Consider the following 23945-nt stretch of genomic DNA (forward strand, 5'->3'; position numbering starts at 1 on the left):
CTCAGTAAATATACCACTTTATGGTTAAAGGAATTCCTGCCTCAGTCTCATCCATTCTTCTGTCACCTGACACGTGACCACCTGTTCACCTTCACTGTCAGTCATCCTACCTGTCCAGCTACCCACACAGATTCCACTAATCTTTCAGTTGTATGTATTCCATACCCCCCCACCACCACCACTGAGAACTTCCTCTCTCTGGGTGAAAGGTCATTCTGTGGGGTTAACAATACACACAGTTATGTGCACATACAGATCCAACTCCAGGTCAGGACGTTAGAACTCTGAGAATGAACCCCTGCCCACTCCCGTCTGCCCACATTGTCGCCCCCCTCAGCCCTCAACCTTATGTCTCTTGTGAATTAATCTCACTGCTGCGAAGCCTGCCAGGCTCACAGACCCATCGGCCATGAAGCCCACACACATCTCAAGGGGAGCAGCAACACAAAGCTCATATCAAAAGGCAGGGAAATATAGCTGTGCATAACAATGAGCTTCTCCCGCTTCAAAAGACCAATGTGCACAGAGTGATAGCTTGAAACGTCAATAAGTTTGAAAAGAAATCTAACCAAACCGGGTTAAACGGCTGAATCCAGCCGGGCTGAAGAGCAGCTATTCAACTCAATGTGAAAAGAGGCTGTACTACTACATATTGTCAAAATAATGATTTATATGTCATTCATATGATGTAGATATACACTGAGCGTACAAAACATTAAAAACACATACTCTTTCCAATACTATAATATACACTATATATACTGTACATACTATGTCCTAGGTAAGAGTTGTCCATGCATCAGAGTAGCAGGAGGATGTCTAGCAGATTAATTCTGCCACCTTGTTGACACAGAGGCCTGTGGTACTGAGGTGCATAGTACTGTGGCCCGTGATATTGAGGCCTGTGGTATTGAGACCCGTGAAACTGAGGCCCGTGGTACTGAGGCCAGTGGTATTGAGGCCCGTGGTACTGAGGCCCGTGGTACTGAGGCCCGTGGTAATGAGGCCCGTGGTACTGAGGCCTGTGGTACTGAGGCCTGTGGTACTGAGGCCCGTGGTAATGAGGCCCGTGGTACTGAGGCCTGTGGTAATGAGGCCAGTGGTATTGAGGCCTGTGGTACTGAGGCCCGTGGTAATGAGGCCCGTGGTATTAAGGCCTGTGGTACTGTGGCCCGTGGTAATGAGGCCCGTGGTACTGAGGCCCGTGGTAATGAGGCCCGTGGTACTGAGGCCCGTGGTAATGAGGCCCGTGGTAATGAGGCCCGTGGTAATGAGGCCCGTGGTACTGAGGCCCGTGGTACTGAGGCCCGTGGTACTGAGGCCCGTGGTAATGAGGCCCGTGGTAATGAGGCCCGTGGTACTGAGGCCAGTGGTACTGAGGCCCGTGGTACTGAGGCCCGTGGTAATGAGGCCTGTGGTACTGAGGCCAGTGGTACTGAGGCCTGTGGTACTGAGGCCAGTGGTACTGAGGCCAGTGGTACTGAGGCCCGTGGTACTGAGGCCTGTGGTACTGAGGCCAGTGGTATTGAGGCCTGTGGTACTGAGGCCTGTGGTACTGTGGCCCGTGAAACTGAGGCCCGTGGTACTGAGGCCTGTGGTACTGAGGCCTGTGGTACTGTGGCCCGTGAAACTGAGGCCCGTGGTACTGAGGCCTGTGGTACTGAGGCCAGGCCCGTGGTACTGAGGCCCATGGTACTGTATGTATATAGACATAGAGAGAGAGCCATGATCAGATCGACATACTGCTGCCTTGTCTTCTCTGACTGAGAGCTCACCTATGCACCTTTGGATGAAACAGACTCATCAATGCACCTTTGGATGAAACAGACCCCATAAATAAACTGGTGCACTAAATCATCTGTGACATTGAGGTGGGCTGGTTTTGTGTCAGCACAACTCTAGTAGGTGAGGCTCTGAAGCAATCCCCAGTCTGGCCAAATGAGAAAACATAAAGCTTGAGATTAAGAAACTAGGAAACGCATCACACCAGGTGTGAAGTCTATATCATGCTTTCTTTAGGCAGCAGCAACTTACAGTAGATGTAGACAGAAACAAACAAGGAAAGAGGTGGATATCTGAAAGTCATCCTGCTTACCGCATGCCCACAGGTCCACAGCTTTGCCATATGGGTCCTTCCTCAGGACCTCAGGAGACAGGTAACCAGGTGTCCCTGCAAAGCCTGCATCACATCCAGACAGAGAGGCAGTGAGTCACAGATAATACAGCTCTATTGAAAATCAAATGCTAGGCAACAAGCCATGGGAAACAATGTCTAGATGCATTTTTCCAGTGGAGATCAAGTTTATGAATTGCCTGGATGGGCTGTAGGACAGTGGATGTGCATTGATAATTCAAATGGAACTGTTAACAGGCATTACTTTGGATTATCTTCAATAACTAACGACTATCAACCTATCAGCATCCAGGATGCAAACTTACCATTTTAGAAAGCTCTAAAAGGGATACTCTCAGTGTAATAAAATAACAAGTTGATAGAGTTTAGCTCTATAGAATGTTCTAAATACTGGTACAAGCGTAATGCTATACAATACATAGTGATATAGGCACATGCTGTTTTAAGTGTGAAGTGACACTAACCATATAAATCCATGATATATTATGATAGAGTACTGTAAAGTGATGAGAGTTCAGTATCTTTTAATTATTAAACGCAATATAACAAGGAAAAAAAGAGAACAACAAATTGACTTTGTATTCTGTCACAAACCAGGAAAAGAAGACAGTATTAGAGAGATCTGCTCTGATAATTCTATTCCCCGGAATGTAAGAGAGAGTAATAACATTATACACATGTTCCTGGTCCCGCCTGCCTCACATTTCTCTCAATAGAGCTTCATTTGAGGTGTGAGGTCCATATGCTTCTTACCTACCCTGACCAGACAGGCTGTCAATGTTCTAAGTCTGGTCATAAACCCTTTCTGAGGGGTGATGAGACTTTATTTTACTGTTGTTTTCAACGATTCACCACATCTTCTCACGTTCCAGCCTTGTTATGTGGACAAATGGATTATATATCAATCATCCGACAAAGAAGAAGAACGCATTCTTCCATTTATTCTCCAGACCCAGGGAACCAGCCTGGGGTTTTACGCACTGTGAACAAAGGACAGGTTGAAATATCCAGACTCATTTTTATTCAGGAAATGATAAAGTATCATGTGAAGAGTACAGTATAATTATAATGACCAGCAGAGCTGGGTGTGACAGCTACACCAGCTGTCCTGAGGAAAAGCAGCCAGCCAGGCGTTCCCCAAAACACTTTAGAAAAATCATCCTGATCTAAGAGAGGTGTGTCTGTAAAAATGAACTGTGGATATTGGATACGTGTCCTCTTGCTCATTAAAAGGAAACTGAATTCTAAAAGACATTCCTAGATCCCTAGTTTTATAACATATGTTTGATTCTGCTCCATGTGTTTTTCAGCGTAGCCAAAGGGCAGGCTGGTGAAACATCGAAGGTACTGTGAGCCACGCAACAGACTCCAAACTATGGGTGACAGGGCTTTCAAGACTTTGCTGTTCAGGATAGCTTTCCAACTCCTCTGTTAATTCTGTTCTCATGTCCTCTGGATCTGATGACACCTTGGTTGTTGTCTGTGTTCTATGTTGCGTTTTTTTTTTTTTACAAAACATTTTACGCCTTGGGTGTGAGAAATGCACTTTAACATATTCAATATATATATTTTTAAAATGTATTTATTAAATTACTGAGCACATCCTCAGGCAGGCATGGAAAACCACAGCAGAGAGATTGGGTCAGCAGAGAGATCAAATAAAATCTGAGCCAGCAGCCCTGCGAGGGTTAACACGTTTAAATATTTTACTCACATTGGCCATGGAGAAGGAGAGCCCACAGGCTTTGGTAGCAGGCCGTGTCAGTGGCACTGTATTGTCCTCAAAGCGAGTAAAGAAGTTGTTTAATTCGTCTGGGTGCAAGACGTTGATGTTTGCGACGGGGCTGGTTTTCTTTTTGTAATCCGTGATTGTCTGTAGAACCTGCCACATACGTCTCGTGTTTGAGCCATTGAATTGAGACTCTACTATGTCTCTATACTGACGCTTTGCTTGTTTGATTGCCTTGCAGAGGGAATAGCTGCACTGTTTGTATTTGGTCATGTCTCCAGTCGCCTTCCCATGATTAAAAGTGGTGGTTCATGCTTCATTTTTACGCGAATTCTGCCATCAATCCACGTTTTCTGGTAGAGGAAAGGTTTAAATAGTCACAGTGGGTACGACATCTCCGATGCACTTGCTAATAAACTCGCTCACAGAGTCAATGTATACATCAATGTTATTGTCTGAGGCTATCCAGAACATATCCCAGTCCACGTGATCGAAGCAATGTCGAAGCGTTGATTGGTCAGACCAGCGTTGTATAGACCTGAGCACGGGTGTTTCCTGTTTTAGTTTCTGTCTATAGGCTGGGAGCAACAAAATGGAGTCGTGGTCAGATTTGCCCAAAGGCAGGGCGGGGGAGGGCTTTGTATGCATCGTGGAAGTTAGAGTAGCAATGATCCAGAAAGCTACCAGCTCGTGTCGCGCATTCAATATGCTGATAAAATGTAGAATTCATGTAAAAGATTATCAGGTCTTTAAGAGTTTATTCGGAAGATAACAGCTCTATAAACATTCTTTCGTGGGGCCCCGACTTTCTAGTTAATTACATTCACCTGATTAGCTTAATCAGGTAATATGAATTACAGAGAAACGATTTTATAGAATAGCATGTCATATCACTTAATCCAGCATAGCCAAAGACACGACATTAGGAAGTCTTGTTTTCAGGTTAGCTTTGTTAAAATCCCCAGCTACAATAAATGCAGCCACAGGATGTATGGTTTCCAGTTTACATAGAGTCCAGTGAAGATATTTCAGGGCCGACGAGGTATCTGCTTGGAGGGGGGATATACACGGCTGTGACTATAATCGAAGAGAATTCTCATGGAAGATAATGCGGTCGGCATTTGATTGTAAGGAATTCTAGGTCAGGTGAACAAAAGGACCTGAGTTCCTGTATTGTTACGACTCTCGTTTGTGGTAGGAAGAGTGGACCAAGACGCAGCGTGGAAAGTGTTCATGATTTTTTATTAAAAAACACTCAAACAAAATAACGAAAGTCAAAAAAATGAAAGCGAACTGTTCTGTCAGGCAAAAAACCACTAAACAGAAAACAAGATCCCACAACTGAAGGTGGGAAAAAGGGCTGCCTAAGTATAATCCCCAATCAGAGACAACGATAGACAGCTGCCTCTGATTGGGAACCACACTCCGCCAAAAACAAAGAAACAGAAAACATAGAATGCCCACCCAAATCACACCCTGACCTAACCAAATAGAGAAAGTAAAAGGCTCTCTAAGGTCAGGGCGTGACATGTATGTTGTTGTGATTACACCATGAGTCGTTAATCATAAGGCATACACCCACCCTTCTTCTTACCAGAGAGATGTTTGCTTCTGTCGGTGCGATGCATGAAGAAACTGGGTGGCTGCACCGACTCTGACAACATATCCCGAGTGAGACATGTTTCCATGAAACAGATAATGTTACAATCTCTGATGTCTCTCTGGAAGGCAACTAGTGCACCAATCGCACGGCAGGACCAGTCTGGTTAGTTAGACCAGTCGGTCAGCTAGGTTAGTTAGACCAGTTGGTCAGCTAGGTTAGTTAGACCAGTTGGTCAGTTAGACCAGTCAGCTATGTTAGTTAGACCAGTCAGTTAGGTTAGTTAGATCAGTCAGCTATGTTAGTTAGACCAGTCAGTTAGGTTAGTTAGATCAGTCAGCTAGGTTAATTAGACCAGTCAGTTAGGTTAGTTGGTGGGGCTAGCGGCAGCTTAGATATTCAACATACTTCTTCTTATTATTAATCTTTCGCCGCCTACTCCTCCTACAGCGTTTATGCTAGAAACGTCGTTCCAACTTCAGAACGTGCGGAATGGTCTGGATCGAGTTGCTTGTATAATATTTTTTGATATCTGCTATACTTTTTATGTTATTTAACTTTTCGTACATTTTTGGGCCCAAATCCGCACACATGGGATTTCTCAAGATTTTAATCATTGTGACGTCATCACTTCCAACTGTCAGTTTCTCATGCAACGTTTGATGCAAATCAGCTAATAATTCCAATTTGCAACCACTTAGACAAAATATTGCAGCTTCGTATACTTCTCTGCTACTCAAATCTGGAGTTTGGACGAATAATATTTGCATCAAAAGTTACAGCAGTTTAAGTAACCGCATCAACATCATTTTCTGTAACATTTGGCAAACAACGTCCGTTTTGACCACTCCTGCAACAAGTTAGACAAAAAGTTAGAGCGTATGGGATATTCAGCTACTTCTCTGCTATTCATAGCTGTGCGCGGAATTATAATATTCCATACGGAATTTACGGTACAGCTGTTTTTGTAACTGCATTACCACGTTTTTTTCTAACTTTCCCAAACAGCTGCCGTTTTGACCACTAACGCTTTTACATAGCACAACTTTACAACTTCTGACAGCAACCGCACAACTGCTTACCCTATCTAGTGGCAACAACCACACAATTACATACCACAACCATACAACTTCTGACAGCAACCACACAACTGCTTACCCTATCTAGTGGCAACAACCACACAATTACATACCACAACCATACAACTTCTGACAGCAACCACACAACTGCTTACCCTATCTAGTGGCAACAACCACACAATTACATACCACAACCATACAACTTCTGACAGCAACCACACAACTTCTGACCTCAACCGCACAACTTCTGACCTCAACCGCACAACTTCTGAACACAACCACACAATTACATACCTCAACCACATAACTTCTGACCGCAACCGCACAACTTCTGACCATATCTAGTGACCACAACCCCACAATGACATACCTCAACCACATAACTTCTGACCGCAATCAAACAAATTATGACCACATCTAGTGTCCACAACCACGCAACTTCTGACCTCAACCACACAATTACATACCACAACAACACAACTTCTGACCACACAACTTTTGATCACACATTTATCTACTAACCATATCCAAACAACTTTCGGCCACAACTACTGAACCACATAACTACTGACCACTACTACCACAACTTCTAGACCAGTCAGTCAGTTAGGTTAGTTAGACCAGTCAGTCAGTTAGGTTAATTAGACCAGTTGGTCAGCTAGGTTAGTTAGACCAGTCAGTCAGTTAGGTTAGTTAGACCAGTCTGTCAGCTAGGTTAGTTAGACCAGTCGGTCAGCTAGGTTAGTTAGACCAGTCAGTCAGTTAGGTTAGTTAGACCAGTCAGTCAGTTAGGTTAGTTAGACCAGTCAGTCAGCTAGGTTAGTTAGACCAGTCAGTCAGTTAGGTTAGTTAGACCAGTTGGTCAGTTAGGTTAGTTAGACCAGTCGGTCAGCTAGGTTAGTTAGACCAGTTGGTCAGCTAGGTTAGTTAGACCAGTCAGTCAGTTAGGTTAGTTAGACCAGTCAGTCAGTTAGGTTAGTTAGACCAGTCAGTCAGTTAGGTTAGTTAGACCAGTCTGTCAGCTAGGTTAGTTAGACCAATCTGTCAGCTAGGTTAGTTAGACCAGTCGGTCAGCTAGGTTAGTTAGACCAGTCAGTCAGTTAGGTTAGTTAGACCAGTCAGTCAGTTAGGTTAGTTAGACCAGTCTGTCAGCTAGATTAGTTAGACCAATCTGTCAGCTAGGTTAGTTAGACCAGTCGGTCAGCTAGGTTAGTTAGACCAGTTGGTCAGCTAGGTTAGTTAGAGCAGTAGGTCAGCTAGGTTAGTTAGACCAGTCAGTCTGACTGGTTAGTTAGACCAGTCAACTAGGTTAGTTAGAGCAGTCAGAGTGGCGGAAAATGAGCTGTGTGGAACCTAGTCAAACAAGAGGGTTTTACACTGCAGGCCTCACTACTAATGAGGCTGGATGGGGCTGTGGTATTTCTAGTTCTGGTGGCAATGGAATTCATCAATAGAACAAGCAGTAAACAGCTCTCCTTGCCCTGTGGTGGTCACGGTGCTACAAAACTAGTTGTTCCTACCTTGATTATCTTTTTTTTAATGTAAACTTTCCCCTTTGTTTTTGTTTTGGTATTTCTCCAGAATAGCTGTAGAGGAAATGTTCCTTTTTTGATGATATTCGATGCAAAGCGTTTGTTTGATTGGATTCAATAGGAATCTTTGAATGATTGATTTCCCTCTGAAGGCTCTGTTTCCCTGGTGGAAATATTAACATTAAACATCCTAAATCTCGCATACGTCGACCTGCTTTAGAAGCCAGTCTTTATTTGCATTCCATTTTGTGTGTGTGCGTGTGTGTGTGTGTGTGTAATTACGAATCATATCAGCCATTACCGAACCAGGCTTGTTGGTCCCCCTCCACCTCGATGGCCAGGCCAAAGTCTGCCAGCTTCACTGCAGCTCCCTTGGACTTGGAGGCAAGCAGAAGGTTCTCAGGCTGCGTAGAAAGAGAGAGGTCAGCCAGTCAGTCAGCAGTCAGTCAGTCAGCAATCAGTTAGTCAGCCAGTTAGCCAGCCAGTCAGTCAACAGTCAGTCAGTCAGTCAGCAGTCAGTTAGTCAGCCAGTTAGCCAGCCAGTCAGTCAACAGTCAATCACCCAAAGGAGACAGGAGGCCTGAGCAGAAGCAGGGATATGGTGGCAGACAGACATGACTCTAGGCTGGGCCAGATTGAATAGTGTTAATGACTTTGTGTGGTTGCAGCATGACAGAGCTCTGATAAATACAGCACCCAGCCACTTCTATCCCACACAGACAGAGGAATGAACACCCCACCTCCTGCCGCCAATCACTCTACTGCTGCTGCTATGAGATGTTATCCACCCCCTGATAAACACAGACACACACCACACGCACAAATGCACACAGGCGCACATACACAAACACACACACACCTAAAATCGCAGCCTACACAGATCCATTTTATCACTCCATCTTCCCTCAGTTCCCAGGTGCTGGGAGGCAGATGTGAAACCATGTGAATGGAACATGTATCTGTTGGGCAGAAGGGTCTCTCTTTGTACTAGCATGTGTTAGTGCATGATAATCACAGGTATATATAGCGGTAACTGAACAATTTGTTTGGTTACTACATTATTCCATATGTGTTATTTCATAGTTTTGATGTCTTCACTATTATTGTACAATGTAGAAAATAGTAAAAATAAAGAAAAACCCTTGAATGAGTAGGTGTATAGCTGGTACTTGAATACGTGTATTAATACATGAAACAGTACTGGAACCTCTGATTTATCTGTCCCTCTTTGACACTACAACAGGGCAGACATACTGTAGCACACGCCAATGCTGTCCGACGTGATGGAGATGGTGTGAGGGCTTGTTTCCGTTTTTACTCCCTTGAGCTGACGTTGAGATATGGAGTACATGTGCTGTACATGACAAGTTGGCAACAGAACAGTGGATCAATGGTGGTTGCACTGTAAGTGAATGCCTATTTTATAATCATTAAACTGTGTGCAGGGGAAATTACTTATGACAGAAGAGGGTTTAGCAGCATGTCCCCTGAATTCTCTGATTGGTTTGATTGTGCTTTTGTTATTCTGTCCACATACCTACAGGTGAATCACACTGAAAGTCATGGCTAGGGTTGCAAAATTCTGGGAACTTTAAATAAATTCCCTGGTTTTCCAGAAATCCTGGATGGAGAATTCCAGATTTCCTGCTGATTGCCTCCTGACTCTGGGATCCTCCAACCGGGATTTTGGAAAAACCAGGGAACGTATTGAAAGTTTGTGGAATTTTGCAACCTTAGTCAAGGCAGAGAGGAATGGCCTGTTATCTGCTGCCTGAGGAGCAAACATTACATAGATGTGTCCTCAAGGTTCAAATTAAAAAGAGCCTGGATGGCTAAAATGAATGTATTAAATGTGTTTAAATTGATTAAAATAACAACAAATGTATGATCTGAAGTTTATGACTACACTCTTAGAAGAAAAGTTGTTTCCTGGAACCTAAAATGGTTCTTTGGCCGTCCCCATAGGAGAACCCTTTGAAGAACCCTATTTGGTTCAAGGTAAAACCCTTTTGAGTTCCATGTAGAACCCTTCACACAGATGGTTCACATGGACCCCAAAAGAGTTCTACCTGAAACCAAAAATGGTTCTACTGTCCCCATCTGCTATGGGGACAGCTATGGACTGGGCCATTGGTTCTACTGTCCCCATCTCCTATGGGGACAGCTATGGACTGGGCCATTGGTTCTACTGTCCCCATCTCCTATGGGGACAGCTATGGACTGGGCCATTGGTTCTACTGTCCCCATCTCCTATGGGGACAGCTATGGACTGGGCCATTGCTCCGAAGAACCCTTTAGGAACCCTATTTTCTAAGAGTGTACAGATTATTTAAATCCAAATCCATTTTTTATCAAATCAATCAGATAATAACAATGTCATCAAAGTGATATCTTGCGGTGGATAAGCAGTCTGTGCCTGTGCAGAACACAGTCTGTCTTTTAATTTATTCGTTATTAAATCTTACCTTGAGGTCTCTGTGAACGACTCCCATCTGATGACAATGAAGCACTGCCTCCAGAATCTGCTGAATACAATGACTATGAAAAGAAAGAGAGAAAACTGAAAGACTGAGTGAGCTGGGAGTTTTGAGAGGCTAAATTGAATGCTATTGAAAATGGGCTTCACTTCAGTATTAATCCACACAGCATTTTGGATAAAATGGCTTATGCACCTCCAAAACAATACAAAGACACACAGAGGCGTTAGATTTGGCCATTCATTTTCCTAAACTGTCGATCAACACAGTAGCACGGGCCAAAGCCTGATGAGGTTTTGCATGTTTGGCTGGGAGTCAGTGGGAAGATAATTAGCAAATAGACTCAGCTGTCAATCAAGCAGTGGAGCAGTGGAGCAGGGAAAACCCGGTCCGCAGAGATAGAGAGACTGACACACTAAACCCGGGCGAAGTGTGTACATTGATGTGAGGTCACTCCTACACGTCCACAGCCATCTGTTTCCATTTGTTTCTGTTCATTAATTTGTTTTGTGGCCCTGTTGCTTTGTCACTGCAAAGCAATGGCCCAGTCCATAGCTGGTGTTGGGTGAATTGGGGAGATACTCTATCATGAATAGGTTTACGGAGGTAAAGCTGTTCAATCCAAATGAACAGTCCAATAACGGACCTACAGACAAAACAAAGGCCTCTGACTGTGACGACATGACAACAAAGTTTTAACTGAGAGGCTTTAGACAATCAGTAGAGGCTCCTCAGAGGAGGAAGGGGAGGACCATCCTCCTCAATAAATGTCATAATAATAGTGAAACATTAAAATAGTTATCCTCTTTAGATAAAACTACACTAAATATATTCACATTACAAAATAATCGATTAAAACACACTGTTTTGCAATAAAGGTCTACAGTAGCCTCAACAGCACTCTGTAGGGTAGCACCATGGTGTAGCTGGAGGACAGCTAGCTTCCGTCCTCCTCTGGGTACATTGACTTCAATACAAAACCGAGGAGGCTCGTGGTTCTCACCCCCTTTCATAGACTAAAACAGTAATTATGACAACTTCCGGAAGACGTCCTCCAACCTATCAGAGCTCTTGCAGCATGAACTGACATGTTGTCCACCCAATCAAAGGATCAGAGAATGAATCTAGTACTGAAAGCATAAGCTACACCTAGCTACTGTAGCACTCCAGTGCATAAAATGTGGTGAGTAGTTGACGCAAAGAGAGAGAAAGACAATAGTTGAAAAGTTTTGAACAAATTCATTTCTGTATAATGAAGGAGAAGCAAGCAACCTTCCCAAGTTCTCTCACGTCACCCCGCTCCTCCGCTCTCTCCACTGGCTTCCAGTTGAAGCTCGCATCCGCTACAAGACCATGGTGCTTGCCTACGGAGCTGAGGGGAACGGCACCTCCGTACCTTCAGGCTCTGATCAGGCCCTACACCCAAACAAGGGCACTGCGTTCATCCACCTCTGGCCTGCTCGCCTCCCTACCTCTGAGGAAGTACAGTTCCCGCTCAGCCCAGTCAAAACTGTTCGCTGCTCTGGCACCCCAATGGTGGAACAAACTCCCTCACGACGCCAGGTCAGCGGAGTCAATCACCACCTTCCGGAGACACCTGAAACCCCACCTCTTTAAGGAATACCTAGGATAGGATAAAGTAATCCTTCTAACCCCCCCCCCCCCCTTAAAAGAGTTAGATGCACTATTGTAAAGTGGTTGTTCCACTGGATATCATAAGGTGAATGCACCAATTTGTAAGTCGCTCTGGATAAGAGCGTCTGCTAAATGACTTAAATGTAAATGTAAGAGAGAGAGAGAGAGAGAGAGAGAGAGAGAGAGAGAAGAGAGAGAGAGAGAGAGAGAGAGAGAGAGAGAGAGAGAGAGAGAGAGAGAGAGAGAGAGAGAGAGAGAGAGAGAGAGAGAGAGAGAGAGAGAGAGAGAGAGAGAGAGAGAGAGAGAGAGAGAGAGAGAGAGAGAGAGAGCTAGCTATATTTTGTTGTATTTTTTCACTTTCACTTACTTAGCTAGTGAATGCAGCTAGCTAGTTTAATCTACTCAAACACCCGGCTCAAACAGAGAAGGCTGCTATGTTACCTAGCTGGCTATGGCTATCCAACACTGGAACTTCCAAGTCAAGGTAAGCTTTTGGTTTTATTAATATATTGCCACCGAGGCCCGCCGGTCTAACTGCTAATCAGCTTTCTGCTGACTGTACACTGTACTGCATGATTGTAGAGGGATTACTAATGTGTTAGTTCTAGTAGCTATATTGTCTATGATATTAATATGGTGACAACGATGTAGGCTGTGTAGCGGTTAGCAGTTATGATATGAAGGTTTGGCTGGTCACAGAAAGATTATATGTTCTGCAAGTCCACAAGCGAAGACCACAAGTGAATGAAAAATTGAGAGGAGGAGAGTGTACAGATGCAAGAAAGAATACAACAATCAAAGAGATCATGCTGTTTGTATGTGGCTGCTATGAAAGTGAACTGTGTTTACGTGTGATCGGGGTGTATTCATACTGCCGATTCTGTTGAAAAACGTTTCTTAAACGGATGTAAACGAAACGGGGATGAACATCCAATCAAATTGTATTTGTCAAATGCACTGAATACAACAGGTGAAATGCTTACTTACAACCCCTTAACCAACAATGCCGTTTTTATAAAACAGAGTTAAGAAAATATTTACTAAATAAGCCAAAGTTTAAAAAAATGGAATTAAAAATAACACATAACAATAATGAGGTTATATACTAGGGGTACCTGTACCGAGTCAATGTGCAGGGATGCAGGTTAGTTGAGGTATTTTGTACATGTAAGTAGGGAAATTTGTCCATTAGAAACTCTCATTTGCAACTGTTGGACTAATGATTGCATCCTAGATCAGCTACATGCAGGCAAGAGTGTGCGAGGCGGTATTGAATGTGTCAATGTCTGTCACCTTGATTACTCCAATTTATCTCGACCTACGTTGTAAACTTTCCCTCATAGGCTAGGTTGTAGTAACCTCATGATGGGTATAGTGAAAATGTGAGTATTATGTAGTAGCCTAAAGCTATTGATGTTGCATTGAGCTGGGGTAATGGAATATGAATGACAGTTATCCAATATTCTGTCAAATAAATAAGGCCATGCTCATTAAAAGAAAATATCATCCTCTCTCATCTTAAACGGCAACGACCGCCACTGTAGACCGGGGGGGGGGGGGGCAATTCCAGTCCTCGGGGGCCTGATTGGTGTCACAGTTTTGCCCCAGCTCCAGCTAACACACCTGACTCCAATAATCAACTAATCATGATCTTCAGTTTAGAATGACATTTGATTAATCAGATGTGTTTGCTAGGGATGGAGAAAAAGTGACACCAATCAGGACTGGAGTTGCCCACCCCTGGTGTAGACGATATACAGTATAACAGGGTTCTATATATATATATATATATATATATAAATATATATATATATATATATATACAGTGGGGAGAACAAGTATTTGATACACTGCCGATTTTGCAGGTTTTCCTACTTACAAAGCATATAGAGGTCTGTAATTTTTATCATAGGTACACTTCAACTGTGAGAGACGGAATCTAAAACAAAAATCCAGAAAATCACATTGTATGATTTTTAAGTAATTAATTAGCATTTTATTGCATGACATAAGTATTTGATACATCAGAAAAGCAGAACTTAATATTTGGTACAGAAACCTTTGTTTGCAATTACAGAGATCATACGTTTCCTGTAGTTCTTGACCAGGTTTGTACACACTGCAGCAGGGATTTTGGCCCACTCCTCCATACAGACCTTCTCCAGATCCTTCAGGTTTCGGGGCTGTCGCTGGGCAATACGGACTTTCAGCTCCCTCCAAAGATTTTCTATTGGGTTCAGGTCTGGAGACTGGCTAGGCCACTCCGGGACCTTGAGATGCTTCTTACGGAGCCACTCCTTAGTTGCCCTGGCTGTGTGTTTCGGGTCGTTGTCATGCTGGAAGACCCAGCCATGACCCATCTTCAATGCTCTTACTTAGGGAAGGAGGTTGTTGGCCAAGATCTCGCGATACATGGCCCCATCCATCCTCCCCTCAATACGGTGCAGTCGTCCTGTCCCCTTTGCAGAAAAGCATCCCCAAAGAATGATGTTTCCACCTCCATGCTTCACGGTTGGGATGGTGTTCTTGGGGTTGTACTCATCCTTCTTCTTCCTCCAAACACGGCGAGTGGAGTTTAGACCAAAAAACTCAATTTTTGTCTCATCAGACCACATGACCTTCTCCCATTCCTCCTCTGGATAATCCAGATGGTCATTGGCAAACTTCAGACGGTCCTGGACATGCGCTGGCTTGAGCAGAGGGACCTTGCGTGCACTGCAGGATTTTAATCCATGACGGCGTAGTGTGTTACTATTGGTTTTCTTTGAGACTGTGGTCCCAGCTCTCTTCAGGTCATTGACCAGGTCCTGCCGTGTAGTTCTGGGCTGATCCCTCACCTTCCTCATGATCATTGATGCCCCACGAGGTGAGATCTTGCATGGAGCCCCAGACCGAGGGTGATTGACCGTCATCTTGAACTTCTTCCATTTTCTAATAATTGCGCCAACAGTTGTTGCCTTCTCACCAAGCTGCTTGCCTATTGTCCTGTAGCCCATCCCAGCCTTGTGCAGGTCTACAATTTGATCCCTGATGTCCTTACACAGCTCTCTGGTCTTGGCCATTGTGGAGAGGTTGGAGTCTGTTTGATTGAGTGTGTGGACAGGTGTCTTTTATACAGGTAACGAGTTCAAACAGGTGCAGTTAATACAGGTAATGAGTGGAGAACAGGAGGGCTTCTTAAAGAAAAACGAACAGGTCTGTGAGAGCCGGAATTCTTACTGGTTGGTAGGTGATCAAATACTTATGTCATGCAATAAAATGCAAATTAATTACTTAAAAATCATACAATGTGATTTTCTGGATTTTTGTTTTAGATTCCGTCTCTCACAGTTGAAGTGTACCTATGATAAAAATTACAGACCTCTACATGCTTTGTAAGTAGGAAAACCTGCAAAATCGGCAGTGTATCAAATACTTGTTCTCCCCACTGTATATATGCTTTTAGATGCTCTCCTGGTTTGGGAATGCTGGGACCTCTGTATAATTCAATGAATCCATGTTACAGTGAACATTCGTACGCTGAACTCTAAATTGCTTTGTCACACATCCGTGTTTGGGTTTATTCCGTGTGTTTTGTGAGGTGGTTCCACTGACCTGGCGTCAGCCTCACTGTAGTACTCTCGAGCAACAATGTCTTCGAAGAGTTCGCCGCCCGTCACTCTGAGGAAGAGAGAGGATTGTTAAGAGGAGCCTGTCTCAAGAGGATGAAGGTGGTCACCAGAGCATGGAGCCAGTGTCAGAGAAATACTCCCTTCCCAATGCCCGCATATCAGCCACTGAGACACACTGACACAGATCAGCTATAATACCGCAAATAGAGTGTGGCTTCCATCAGTGTAATTGTCTGAATCATTTCCAATCCCCCATATATTTTTTTGTAAATATATATTTTTTAAACTGGGAGAAAACTGTGTGTTGACATGGAACCTAACAGGCACCTCAAATGTACATTTCTGATGTGAGAAAAGGCAAAACCCAAGCAGTTGTCTCACTGTTGCTAAGTTCAGACTTTGAGAGTATGAATCTTCTACAGGATACTCTAGGAGACAGCTAAATGTTACCTAGTCCTGCCTTCACAGGATACTAGGAGACAGCTAAATGTTACCCAGTCCTGCCTTCACAGGATACTAGGAGACAGCTAAATGTTACCCAGTCCTGCCTTCACAGGATACTAGGAGACAGCTAAATGTTACCCAGTCCTGCCTTCACAGGATACTAGGAGACAGCTAAATGTTAACCAGTCCTGCCTTCACAGGATACTAGGAGACAGCTAAATGTTACCCAGTCCTGCCTTCACAGGATACTAGGAGACAGCTAAATGTTACCCAGTCCTGCCTTCACAGGATACTAGGAGACAGCTAAATGTTACCCAGTCCTGCCTTCACAGGATACTAGGAGACAGCTAAATGTTAACCAGTCATGCCTTCACAGGATACTAGGAGACAGCTAAATGTTACCCAGTCCTGCCTTCACAGGATACTAGGAGACAGCTAAATGTTACCCAGTCCTGCCTTCACAGGATACTAGGAGACAGCTAAATGTTACCCAGTCCTGCCTTCACAGGATACTAGGAGACAGCTAAATGTTACCCAGTCCTGCCTTCACAGGATACTAGGAGACAGCTAAATGTTACCCAGTCCTGCCTTCACAGGATACTAGGAGACAGCTAAATGTTAACCAGTCCTGCCTTCACAGGATACTAGGAGACAGCTAAATGTTACCCAGTCCTGCCTTCACAGGATACTAGGAGACAGCTAAATGTTACCCAGTCCTGCCTTCACAGGATACTAGGAGACAGCTAAATGTTACCCAGTCCTGCCTTCACAGGATACTAGGAGACAGCTAAATGTTAACCAGTCATGCCTTCACAGGATACTAGGAGACAGCTAAATGTTACCCAGTCCTGCCTTCACAGGATACTAGGAGACAGCTAAATGTTACCCAGTCCTGCCTTCACAGGATACTAGGAGACAGCTAAATGTTACCCAGTCCTGCCTTCACAGGATACTAGGAGACAACTAAATGTTAACCAGTCATGCCTTCACAGGATACTAGGAGACAACTAAATGTTAACCAGTCATGCCTTCACAGGATACTAGGAGACAGCTAAATGTTACCCAGTCCTGCCTTCACAGGATACTAGGAGACAACTAAATGTTAACCAGTCATGCCTTCACAGGATACTAGGAGACAGCTAAATGTTACCCAGTCCTGCCTTCACAGGATACTAGGAGACAGCTAAATGTTAACCAGTTATGCCTTCACAGGATTAACACATAGACTGGCACACACTGACCATGTATCGCTAGATATACAGTACAAATGACGTAAACAAATATACACTCAGAATGATAAGTAGATTAAGTCTGATATTTGTAGGCTTATTTCATAAACCTGCTTGTACAAAGTGATTGGGCTCTGACAAACTAGTTTGCTCCTAAATGCGTCAGCTTTAAAGACTATAGAAGGGAATTTAGTTTTTCTTAGTCTCTCATTTTTGTCCGTTTCGGAACTTTCACTACGTAACTGTGTATTGTCCCAAAGAATTAAGCAAGTGTGATCTTTATGATTTGAGCACTATAGGAAGACACATTTCAGTTGAATGCATTCAGTTGTACAATTGACTAGGTTCCTTTCCTTTCTTAATCAAAGAGAATCTACAGCAAGGGACTGCTTCTAAACACCATCCTGCTGTTTCAGACAAGTTAAGAGCAACTTGCATTGTCATCAAGATCTTCTTATGCAACACTTTGTCCTGCTGCTCATTGTCACACTTACAAAGCTGTTCTTCTTCATTCAGAGACATTAACAGGGAAGAGGCAGCTAAGAGAAGACGCCTCATAACCGATGCAAAAAGAATTCTCTTGAAGGTACAATATAATGACAGTTTTTGTAACATAATTCCAGTTTCTGTAATATAATTCCAGTTTCTGTAATATAATTCCAGTTCCTGTAATATAATTCCAGTTCCTGTAATATAATTCCAGTTCCTGTAATATAATTCCAATTCCTGTAATATAATTCCAGTTTCTGTAATATAATTCCAGTTTCTGTAATATAATTCCAATTCTTGTAATATAATTCCAGTTTCTGTAATATAATTCCAGTTTCTGTAATATAATTCCAGTTTCTGTAATATAATTCCAATTCTTGTAATATAATTCCAGTTTCTGTAATATAATTCCAGTTCCTGTAATATAATTCCAGTTTCTGTAATATAATTCCAGTTTCTGTAATATAATTCCAGTTCCTGTAATATAATTCCAGTTCCTGTAATATAATTCCATTTCCTGTAATATAATTCCAGTTTCTGTAATATAATTCAATTTCCTGTAATATAGTTCCAGTTTCTGTAATATAATTCCAGTTTCTGTAATATAATTCCAGTTTCTGTAGTTTCTGTAATATAATTCCAGTTTCTGTAATATAATTCCAGTTTCTGTAATATAATTCCATTTCCTGTAATATAATTCCAGTTTCTGTAATATAATTCCAGTTTCTGTAATATAATTCCATTTCCTGTAATATAATTCTAGTTTCTGTAATATAATTCCAGTTTCTGTAATATAATTCCAGTTCCTGTAATATAATTCCAGTTTCTGTAATATAATTTCAGTTCCTGTAATATAATTCCAGTAATATAATTCCATTTCCTGTAATATAATTCCAGTTTCTGTAATATAATTTCAGTTCCTGTAATATAATTCCAGTTCCTGTAATGAAAAGAATTCAACACCTCCAGGGGAGTGTAATCACTGTTGTGCAGACTGAAATCAACAGTTCCTTGAAAGGCATTGAAAGATATTACAACAGTTGAGTGTTTAAAATGCATATAATAGTGATATTTACAGCACTAATATATTATGGTGCACTCAGAGACTACAGAGCACACTCAACACTACAGGTCTCTCTAGCCATAATTAGTGGTTAGATACAAACCATAGCCTACGGCAGGGATCATCAACTAGATTCAGCAGCGGGACCATTTTTTTTTTGGAGCAGATGGTCAGGGGGCTGGAAAATAATTACAAATAATTTGTGGACTGAAAATTGACCATAAGAAGCCAAAACTGATGTAATAGTTGACTAAACATAAAAATGTCAAACCTTGCTTACATTTGTATTCGATCACATATACTGTATATCTCTATTATGCATGGGAATACTTAGGAACAGAAATGATTGCAATTTTATTACAAATAATAAACAGACATACCTTATTTACGTAAGTATTCAGCCCTTTTGCTATGAGACTCGAAATTGAGCACAGCTGCATCCTGTTTCCATTGATCATCCTTGAGATGTTCAATTTAAATTAAATTGATTGGACATTATTTGGAAATGCACACACCTGTCTAGATAAGGTCCCACACTTGACAGTGCATGTCAAAGCAAAAACCAAGCCATGAGGACAAAGGAATTGTCCGTAGAGCTCCGAGGCAGGATTGTGTCGAGGCACAGATCTGGGGAAGGATACCAAAACATTCTGGAGCTTTGAAGTTGTTACCTCCAATATTCTTAAATAGAAGATGTTTGGAACCACCAAGACTCTTCCTAGAGCTGGCCGCCCGGACAAACTGAGCAATCGAGGGAGAAGGGCCTTGGTCAGGGAGGTGACCAAGAACCTGATGGTCACTCTGACAGAGCTCCAGAGTTCCTCTGTGGAGATGGGGGAACCTTCCAGAAGAACAACCATCTCTGCAGCACTCCACCAATCAGGTCTTTATGGTAGAGAGGCCAGACGGAAGCCACTCCTCAGTTAAAGGCACATGACAGCCTGCTTGGAGTTTACCAAAAGGCACCTAAAGACTCTCAGACCATGAGAAACAAGATCTGATGGTCTGCTGAAATCTGATGAAACCAAATTGAACACTTTGGCCTGAATGCCAAGCGTCAAGTCTGGAGGAAATCTGGCACCATCCCTACAGTGAAGCATGGTGGTGGTAGCATCATGCTGTGTTTTTCAGCAGCAGGGACTGTGAGACTAGTCAGGATCGAGGCAAAGATAAACAGAGCAAAGTAGAGAGAAATGTTTTTATCCCCAATTTCGTGATATCCAATTGGTAGTTACAGTCTTGTCCCATCGCTGCAACTCCTGTACGGACTCGGGAGAGGATATGGTCGAGAGCCATGCGTCCTTCAATACACGACCATGCCAAGCCGCACTGCTTCTTGACACACTGCTCACTTAACCCGGAAGCCAGCCGCACCAATGTGTCGGAGGAAACACCGTCCAACTGGCGACCGTGTCAGCGTACATGCGCCCGGCCCGCCACAGGAGTCGCTAGAGTGTGATGGGACAAGGCCATCCCGGCTAGCCAAACCCTCCCCTAATCTGGACAACGCTGGGCCAATTGTGCGCCGCCTCATGGGTCTCCCAGTAGCGGCCGGCTGCGACACAGCCCGGGTTCAAACCCAGATCTGTAGTGATGCCTCTAGCACTGCGATTCAGTACCTTAGACCGCTGCGCCACTCGGGAGGCCGTACAGAGAGATACTTGATGAAAACCTGCTCCAGAGCACTCAGGACCTCAGACTGGGGCTAAGTGGCTTCGGGACAAGTCTGTGGCTTCGGGACAAGCCTCGAACAACCCTGAAAAAAGCTGTGCAGCAACGCTCCCCATCCAACCTGACAGAGCTTGAGAGGATCTGCAGAGAAGAATGGGAGAAACTCCCCCAAATACAGGTATGCCTTGCTTTTCTTTCAAAAACAAGGACATTTCTAAGTGACCTCAAACTCATTTCTAAGTGACCCCCCCCCGACCATCAGCTCAAGAAAACATTGGCCTGTGGCTGAATGTCGCTGGGGTCCCTGGTGTATAGCTTACTGAGGAGCTTATTGAAATCAGGACCACTGCCTAGCTCAATGGTAGATTTTAATTTACTGTGGTTGTGTCTCATACAGGCTGTTGTGCCGAGTGTGATTAGAACTCACATCAAGCTGCCTCTCAGCCTTGAAAGAATCATTGTGTCATTAATGTCAATCATTCCCACTGTGTGTGAGTGGATGAATTATGCAGTAAATAGATTCACTGCAGTGCATTACTCACAGGTCAAAGATCAGGTAGTGATGCCCTTCCTCTGAGATGCTGTCATGGAGACGCACTGGATGGAGAAAAGAGAGAAAGGAAGTAAACATGTTTTTAAGGGAATTGCTGGGACTGAAAGCTCTAATATTTCCCACATGGAATGCACAGTCAGTGACCTTAAAATTTCTAAACCACACATTTCTCAAACACCCAGCCTACTTCAAATCACAGTGTCTCACATTCCCCAAAATATCTGTTTTTCAAGAATATCTAGGTCTGGATTATAGGTAGGGGTAATTGAAGTGATGATGCACGATGTTCATTAACTACTTAAGTGAAGCTTGGATAGTGCTTGTGGTGTCCTATTGATGTCGTTATGTTATCTCCATGATGGAGAAGAGTATACACTCTCTCTCTCCCTCTTTCTCTCTCCCTCTTTCTCTCTCCCTCTCTCTCTTTCCCTGTCCCCTTCTTTCTCTCTCCCTCTCTCCCTCTTTCCCTCTCCCTCTCTCTCTCTCCCTCTCTCCCTCTTTCCCTCTCCCTCTCTCCCTCTCCCTCTCCCTCTCCCTCTCCCTCTCCCTCTCTCCCTCCCTCTCTCCCTCTCCCTCTTTCTCTCTCCCTTTTTCTCTCTCCCTCTCTCCTCTCCCTCTCCCTCTCTCCCTCTCCCTCTCTCACTCTTTCGCTCTCTCTCTCCCTCTCTCCCTCTTTCTCTCTCCCTCTCTCCCTCTTTCTCTCTCCCTCTCTCCCTCTTTCTCTCTCCCTCTTTCTCTCTCCCTCTTTCTCTCTCCCTCTTGCTCTCTTTCTGTTGCATTGTTCTCCTCACCAGTGCCAATCACCACCCCTCCCCACCCTCCCTCTCCTCTCCTCCCCATCCCTCCCAAACCCTCCCATCCCCTACCCCTCCCTCTCCCAGCAGGCAGTGTGTTATACTGCTCTGTGTGCATGTGTGTGGGTGTGTTTGTACTGGGAGGAAAGGACAGGTGTGTGTTAGAGTGTGTGTATGTGTGTTTGTGTGTGTGGGTGCCGAGATAGAAAGGCGAACAAGAGGAAGACTGCAGTACAGATACCTTCACCTGTATAGATACCTTCACCTGTATAGATACCTTCACCTGTATAGATACCTTCACCAGCATAGATACATTCACCTGTATAGATACATTCACCTGTATAGATACATTCACCTGCATAGATACCTTCACCAGTACAGATACCTTCACCAGTACAGATACCTTCACCTGTATAGATACCTTCACCTGTATAGATACCTTCACCTGTATAGATACCTTCACCAGCATAGATACCTTCACCAGCATAGATACCTTCACCTGTATAGATACCTTCACCTGTATAGATACCTTCACCTGTATAGATACCTTCACCTGTATAGATACCTTCACCTGTATAGATACCTTCACCAGCATAGATACCTTCACCTGTATAGATACCTTCACCTGTATAGATACCTTCACCTGTATAGATACCTTCACCTGTATAGATACATTCACCTGTATAGATACATTCACCAGTATAGATACCTTCACCAGTACAGATACCTTCACCAGTACAGATACCTTCACCAGTACAGATACCTTCACCTGTATAGATACATTCACCTGTATAGATACATTCACCAGTATAGATACTTTCACCAGTATAGATACCTTCACCAGTACAGATACCTTCACCAGTATAGATACCTTCACCAGTATAGACACATTCACCTGTATAGATACATTCACCTGTATAGATACATTCACCAGTATAGATACCTTCACCAGTACAGATACCTTCACCAGTATAGATACCTTCACCAGTATAGACACCTTCACCAGTACAGATACCTTCACCAGTATAGATACCTTCACCAGTATAGATACCTTCACCAGTATAGATACCTTCACCAGTACAGATACCTTCACCAGCATAGATACCTTCACCAGTATAGATACATTCACCAGCATAGATACCTTCACCAGTACAGATACCTTCACCAGTACAGATACCTTCACCTGTACAGATACCTTCACCAGTATAGATACCTTCACCAGTACAGATACCTTCACCAGTACAGATACCTTCACCAGTACAGATACCTTCACCTGTACAGAGACCTTCACCAGTATAGATACCTTCACCAGCATAGATACCTTCACCTGCCAAAACCAATGCTTAGCAACAGTCTCCCCATTTTTGCCAAAAAAGCAAAGGTCATGGAAGTAGTGTGATCCTGAGCTGCTTTTTGTCCAGAAGGGTAGTCTGTATACCAATCTGGTTAGCATTCCACACCTTGCCACTTCTTGGAGCTAAACAGACAGGTACCCAGGCTGCCAGAGAGGATCTACCAGAGGAAACGGACAATCTGGTGTTACTGATGGTGATTTTGGCCTGTCACTGGCTGTGTTGGTTTTCTTTGGCAAGGCTTTCCCTATCAGTCAAAGGGACACTCCAGTCCCTTTGTTATGGGTTGTGACTAGGTTAAGTCACTAAAGAGTATCAATTTTGATGGAAACATTTGATCCCAGACTCCTTAAGAACCTTTCATTTACCAATCACTTGTCTAGGCTGTTGTCAACCATCTATCTGAGGAATTCCTACAGGAAATGCAAACTGAATGGGGATGTGTCTAACTGAATAGGGATGTGTCTAACTGAATAGGGATGTGTCTAACTGAATAGGGATCTGTCTAGCTGAATAGGGATCTGTCTAGCTGAATAGGGATGTGTCTAACTGA

General features: G+C 43.5%; 1 protein-coding gene across 1 annotated transcript in view; it reads right to left on the minus strand.

Moving 5' to 3' along the window:
• camk2a (calcium/calmodulin-dependent protein kinase II alpha) overlaps positions 1-23945 on the minus strand; it is a 64919-nt gene that overhangs the window by 15207 nt on the left and 25767 nt on the right. The window contains exons 3-7 of the mRNA XM_071364732.1: positions 21236-21290; positions 15781-15846; positions 10540-10612; positions 8376-8478; positions 2096-2179 (exon numbers count right to left, since the gene is read on the minus strand). Of these exons, the coding sequence (XP_071220833.1) occupies positions 2096-2179; positions 8376-8478; positions 10540-10612; positions 15781-15846; positions 21236-21290 (381 nt within the window). The remainder of the gene's footprint in view (positions 1-2095; positions 2180-8375; positions 8479-10539; positions 10613-15780; positions 15847-21235; positions 21291-23945) is intronic.

This window comes from Salvelinus alpinus, chromosome 24 (genome assembly GCF_045679555.1).
Source record: "Salvelinus alpinus chromosome 24, SLU_Salpinus.1, whole genome shotgun sequence".
Lineage (NCBI taxonomy): Eukaryota > Metazoa > Chordata > Actinopteri > Salmoniformes > Salmonidae > Salvelinus > Salvelinus alpinus.